At 39.1% G+C, this 6,000-nt stretch overlaps 1 protein-coding gene across 2 annotated transcripts in view; it reads right to left on the reverse strand.

Annotated features, from left to right (window-relative positions):
* Positions 1-6,000, reverse strand: part of POLA1 (DNA polymerase alpha 1, catalytic subunit) — a 282,014-nt gene that overhangs the window by 57,921 nt on the left and 218,093 nt on the right. For both annotated transcript variants that reach the window (XM_087427087.1, XM_087427086.1), the window contains exon 36: positions 5,332-5,428. In XM_087427087.1, the coding sequence (XP_087283213.1) occupies positions 5,332-5,428 (97 nt within the window). The remainder of the gene's footprint in view (positions 1-5,331; positions 5,429-6,000) is intronic.

A 6,000-nucleotide genomic window follows, 5' to 3' on the forward strand; every position in this document is an offset into this window, starting at 1 on the left:
TGGTGTTTCAATTCGGGCAGACACAAATGCAACATGTTCACAGGGGTTTATAAAAAAGTTCACCAAGAAGACCATCTGTTACGGGTTGAATTGCGTCTCCCCAAAATTCATACTGAAGGGAGGTTGAGGTCCTAACCCCTAGTACCTCAGAATGTGAGTGTATTTGGATATAGGTCCTTTAAAGAGGTAATTAGGTTAAAATGAGGTAATCAGGGTGGGCCCTAATCCAATAGGACTGGTGTCCTTATAAGAAGAAAAGATTAGGACACAGACAGTACAGAGGAAAGACCATGTGAGGACAGAGAGAAAATGGCCTTCTTCAAGCAAAGGAGAGATACCTCAGAAGAAACAAACCCTGCCAACACCTTCATCTCAGACTTCCAGCCTCCAGAACTGTCAGGAAATACATTTCTGTTGTTTAAGCCACCCAGACTGTGGTACTTGGTTATGGCAGGCATAGCAGACTAATACACCATCCTACTACAAATAGCTGACACAGACTAAGAGGAGATAAGCATCTGGTAAGAGAGAACAGAAACAGAAAAAAAGTATTTCCTTTTTTTTTTTTTTAGGAATAAAGATCAAACATTAACGTGAAAAGGCAATTAGTGTTCAAGAGAATGAAAAGACAAGCCACAGACTGGGAGAAGATATTTGCAAAAGACACATCTGATAAAGGACTGTTATCCAAAATACATAAAGAACTCTTAAAACGCAACAATAGGAAAACAAACAACCTGATTAAAAAAATGGGCCAAAGGCACTTCATCAAAGATGACATACAAATGGCAAATAAGCATATGAAAAGGTGCTCCACATCATATGTCATCAGGGAAATGCAAGTTAAAACAACAATGAGATACCACCATACACCTACTAGATTGATCAAAATCCGGAACACTGACAACACCAAATGCTGGTGAGGATGTGGAGCAACAGGAACTCTCATTCACTGCTGGTGGGAATGCAAAATCGTTACAGCCACTCTGGAAGACAGTTTGGCAGTTTCTTACAAAACTAAACATACTCTTACCATACGATCCAGCAATTGTGCTGGTACTTATCCAAAGGAGTTGAAAACTTATGTCCACACAAAAATCCGCACATGGATGTTTACAGCAGCTTTATTCATAAGTGCCAAAACTTGGAAGCAACCAAGACGTCTTTCATTACGTGAATGGATAAATAAACTGTGGTACACCTGGACAATGGAATATTATACAGCACTAAAAAGAAATGAGCTATCAAGCCATGAAAAGACACGGAAGAAACCTAAAATGCATCTTACCAAGTGAAAAAAGCCAATCTGAAATGGCTGCATACTGTATGATTCCAACTATATGACATTTTGGAAAAAGCAAAACTATGGAGATAGTATAAAGATCAGTGGTTGCCAGGGGTTGGGGGGAGGGAGGGATAAGTAGGGGGAACAGAGATGATTTTTAGAGCAGGAAAACTACCCTGTATGATACTATAAGGGTAGATACATGTCATACATTTGTCCAAACCCACAGAATGTCCAACACCAAGAGTGAACCCTACGGTAAACCATGGACTGTGGGTGATAATGATGGGTCAATGTAGGTTCATCAGTTTTAAGAAATGTCCCACTCTGGTGGGAGATGATGATGATGGGAGAGACTGTGCATGTGTAGGGGCAGGGGGCATATGGGAAAACTCTGTATCTTCCCCTCAATTTTGCTGTGAACCTAAAACTGCTCTAAAAAATAAAGTTTATTAAAAAAAAGGACAGTTAGTAGCTCCTTTTCTTTGCTCCCAAGACAATTTGACCAGATCAGTGGCTTATCACACTTAGCTGCTGCTGAATCTGTCTGTCTCCAATGGAATCTTAAGCCCCTTCAGGGTAGGGAGCATTGGCCTTCTTTGTTTCTGACATCTGGGATGGCGCTCAACACACAATAGGAAATATATATGTATTGTTTTTAGCGCTGTTGAACAAACAAACAAAAAAGGCTCAACTGAGAAAAATTAAGAGACTCTTTTTCCTCCTGCATTTTTAAGCAGACTTAATTTAGACAATTGGGCAAAGATTTGATTCATGTCTCCCCCAAACTGAAGATCACTTATCCCCACTCAGGCCAAGGCCCCGTGGGATGAGGCAGTCAAATTATGTGCTGGCATCGTGGAAATGGAGTTTTTACTTCATATATTGCTACTATGTTCCTCTAAAACTTCCTTTGGATCTATTATGCCATCTGTGTACACTCTGGAGCAGTTATAATAATAATGCCAAAGTCCCACAGAAATAAGATTTTTAAAATGTTATGTAGTTACAGTGAATATGCAGTAAACACTTCACCAAAGTGAATAACAGTCCTTACCATTTTAAAGGAAAGGGAAAAATACCAAATGGGGTTAATTCACATTATGGACTAATGGCCTGTAAACCTTCGTTTGAAAGCAAAGCACAGGAAAAAGCTTTGACAAGAGCTACTTTTCATCATAAAAATAAATAAACCACTTTCAAATAATTTGTACGTGTTTTTTCCAAGTAAATTGCCAAGTTTCAAACAAAAATTAAAACCACCATCCAGTTACAACCCTTAAAATATGGGCTTCATAATGGAAATGGTAAAACAATCGCAGCGAAGGAAATGTTGCTAGGTACTGATAGTAAAGGAGAATCTATGGTCAATACTTCACACGCCAGTTCCAGGGCACTTGTTGACAGACGATACCTAGATTCCATTCTCAATAATATAACTGTGTATAACGACTGTCATTTTTCACAGGACTTTTGATGTTAATGTCTATTGCTGTTCTGGCCTTGGTCCAAATTGAATAAATACATTTGCCCTCTGGATCCCACAGATTTTCAATTCATTTTTATAGCAAGCCTCCCTTGAATAGCACATCAAAAGAGAGTATTTCACTCCAACTTTTAAAGTGAGAAGTGAATTTTATATATGTTACATTAATTTACATTTATGGAATTTTCCCCTATAATTGTTCCCCTATGGACCATAAGACTATTCTTATTCTCCTACTGTTCCTTATGGACTACAATCTGTATTCAATTCTCTTTTATTTAGAAACCATTCAAATGATCTGTTCACAGTGCCCAGGAGAAGAGGTTCTCAAACTTGGCTGCACGTGAGAATTACCTGGGGGGACTTTTCCTAAAAAGTAGAGCTTCCTAAGCTCTACCTCACACCTTCTGAAATAGACTCTCTGGGTGCAGGATCCACGGATTTGGATTTTTATATGCTCCCAGGTGACTTATCAAATGTCGCTTGTTAGGAAACCTCTGCTCTTGGACCACAGGTAGCATGACCAGAGTTTCGGTTTATATCCCACCACTAACAAATACTCTAACACCACTTGGCATTACTGAATGATCTGAAAACACTCTGAGCAAGTAAATTTCAGATAATTCACTCATTCCTAAATTGTAAGTTAGGAATAATAAATAAGCAGACGGCAGCTCAAAGGAAAAAAATACTTTCAATAATTAAAATTCCATAAATAAGACTTGGAACATTTCATGAAGTTCCTTCTGTCACACACATACATTTCATATCCTTCTCTTGCTTCATTTTCTTTAGCCTTCTGACATGTAAAAGAACCCATCAATAATTTGCTTAGTGCCGTTTTGACCCTGAATTCCTGGAGAGTGTATTTATTAGAAGCAAATGACAAAAAAAGTGTCCCGATTCTTAAACTCGTGAAATGAAACTACAGTAAATACTGTGAGTGTACAGATTCTGCCAATACTTCTCCCCTTTTGCCAAGCAAGAAGCTTCCAAGTGGCTACTCTAGTCCCTCTTATTTCCCAGGAGAGCAGTGTACACTCTTCGATGTTCTCTAAAAAGCTGGGCTGAGTCTCCAGTGACTTTCCAGATCACTCCTACACGACTCCAAGAGTCACCGGACTTTTGAAAACTGCTGATCATGAACGACTGATTCTGTCTCTCAGGTAAGAATTTTGGAGATGTCTGGAAGAGGAATCTATCCTTTTGGAGTCTAAGAACATCTAGGGAACAATCTAGGATGGCTAGATTCAGAAAGAAGTAAAGGGAGAGAAAGTTCTAATACAACGATTCCCAGAAACAAGTAATAATTATGACAGAGATAGACAGTGTACTCATCAGAGAAACAGTACTTAAATCTGTCAACTCAGAACGCCTTTAAGGAAAGGTCCTTGGGGGTAAAAGAGAAACAGCTATTAACGACGTGGCAAGTAAATATGGACTAGACGTTAGCCACGAATGGAAGTTCAAAAACTTAGTTATTAATGGACAGAAGGAATTTTTTTCTCTATACAAATTTTACTAATTTACTGAAAATATGCTGTGAAGATAGTCCAAGTAAGTCCTCCATCAGTCATAAAATGTTTTATATCCAAGGACAGCAAAACCAAATAAGTCAAGGCATTTTTAAAAAATAATTTCTAGCCTATCTCATAGATGGAAAAACTGAAGTCAATTATGACTAGAACTGAAAACAGTTAAGATCAAATTAAGGGCAGCAGGGGGATTCTTATGTGAGAAAATCCAGCAATATTTGTAGGTTTCTATATGCCCTTGTGGTTGCCTCCAGTCCTAATACCGACCAACAAAATGTTGAATTGATATTCACCGACAAACAACATAAACACTCTGTAGGTAACAAATAAGGAAAATGTGTAAATTTGCCTTTTTTATTTTTTACAGGTAACAGAAAAGTTGTCAATGTGATTTTCAGGGAGGAGAAAAAAACCATGCACTTGTCACGACATTTTCTAATACTTTAAGTTATGTAACAAAGCTTTTCCCAGACCCATTAAGCCCCACAGTGCCGGCAAATCTTGTGTGAGAGTTACAGGCAGCACCTGATCATCTGGGCTGAGGCGCCTATACGCTCTCTTAGGATGGAGTCAATAAAAGAACTCCACCCCATCCCTCTCTTTCAAAATGAACCTAGGCTTTTAGAGAACAGCAGAGACACACTCCAGGTCTATTTTTTTGTGGTAATATCTGGTTTTTGTAGGTCCAATGATCACGTTGCCTATGCTTACTTTATTACAATTACTAAACTCTATAGAAAATAGCATTTTCAAAATATAGCATTTAAAGAGTCCTTTTTGTACTGTTCCTCCCCCAAAGCCCTGCTTTAATAGAGAACAATGTGAGACAGGCTGTGGGGGCCAAAGCTGGGGATTCCTATGCCGCCGCCCCTCATGCAGGGGATGCCTGTGCTCACAACAGCCCCCACGACCTGCTTCTGAGACAGCGGTGTGATGCTGCGTGAACAGCCTGACACAGTAGGTCTGGCTTTTATGATGCAAATTTCTACTTTAAACTCAAAGGTAATTACAGTATTTTAACGTACCTTTCTCATGATCGGTAATAAGTTTCTCCAGTGCACAGTCCACATCAAAAATGTACCGGTAAAAGCACAGCTGGGTGTACAGGGACTTGTCAGAATACTGCAATATAACAGAAAATAAATGAATACTACTATTGGGGAGTGGGGAGCGATGGAGATCATTCTCAACAGAGTGTATTCCCTAATTTCAACTTCCATATCAAGCAGCTTTTTTTTAAAAAGGAGAGTGAATAAGAAGGAAAGAATCACACTAATGGTTTGTCCCCCTCATACAGCATACATACCTTTCATAATTCAGAATAAACCCTGCCACTTCGATCATAGATTACTACTTGCGAAGCTGCAGACTGATTACCCCTGCTGTCAAAAAACTGATTTTGTCAAATTGCAAATTCCTATGCACCCTTGACAATTTGCACTGTTAATTGGGAAAAGTGGTACTGTGCTTCCTAACTGGGACCTGTCCATGCTAGCAGGAAGTTAAACAATTTCTGAAAACTGTTTAACATATACTGCTATATTAGGAGCCCAATTTTATGACTTGTGGCGACAATCTATTGCCTTTGCCAGGGACTGGCTCACAGACACAACATTGTGAATTAAGTGCAGACTTGAGGAGCATCTTGACCACTTGTTCTGTGCTAATCCCAAGTGGGCAATGTATGACCTCTG

This window comes from Ceratotherium simum, chromosome X (genome assembly GCF_057802395.1).
Source record: "Ceratotherium simum simum isolate JZ-2026a chromosome X, ASM5780239v1, whole genome shotgun sequence".
NCBI classification, from domain to species: domain Eukaryota; kingdom Metazoa; phylum Chordata; class Mammalia; order Perissodactyla; family Rhinocerotidae; genus Ceratotherium; species Ceratotherium simum.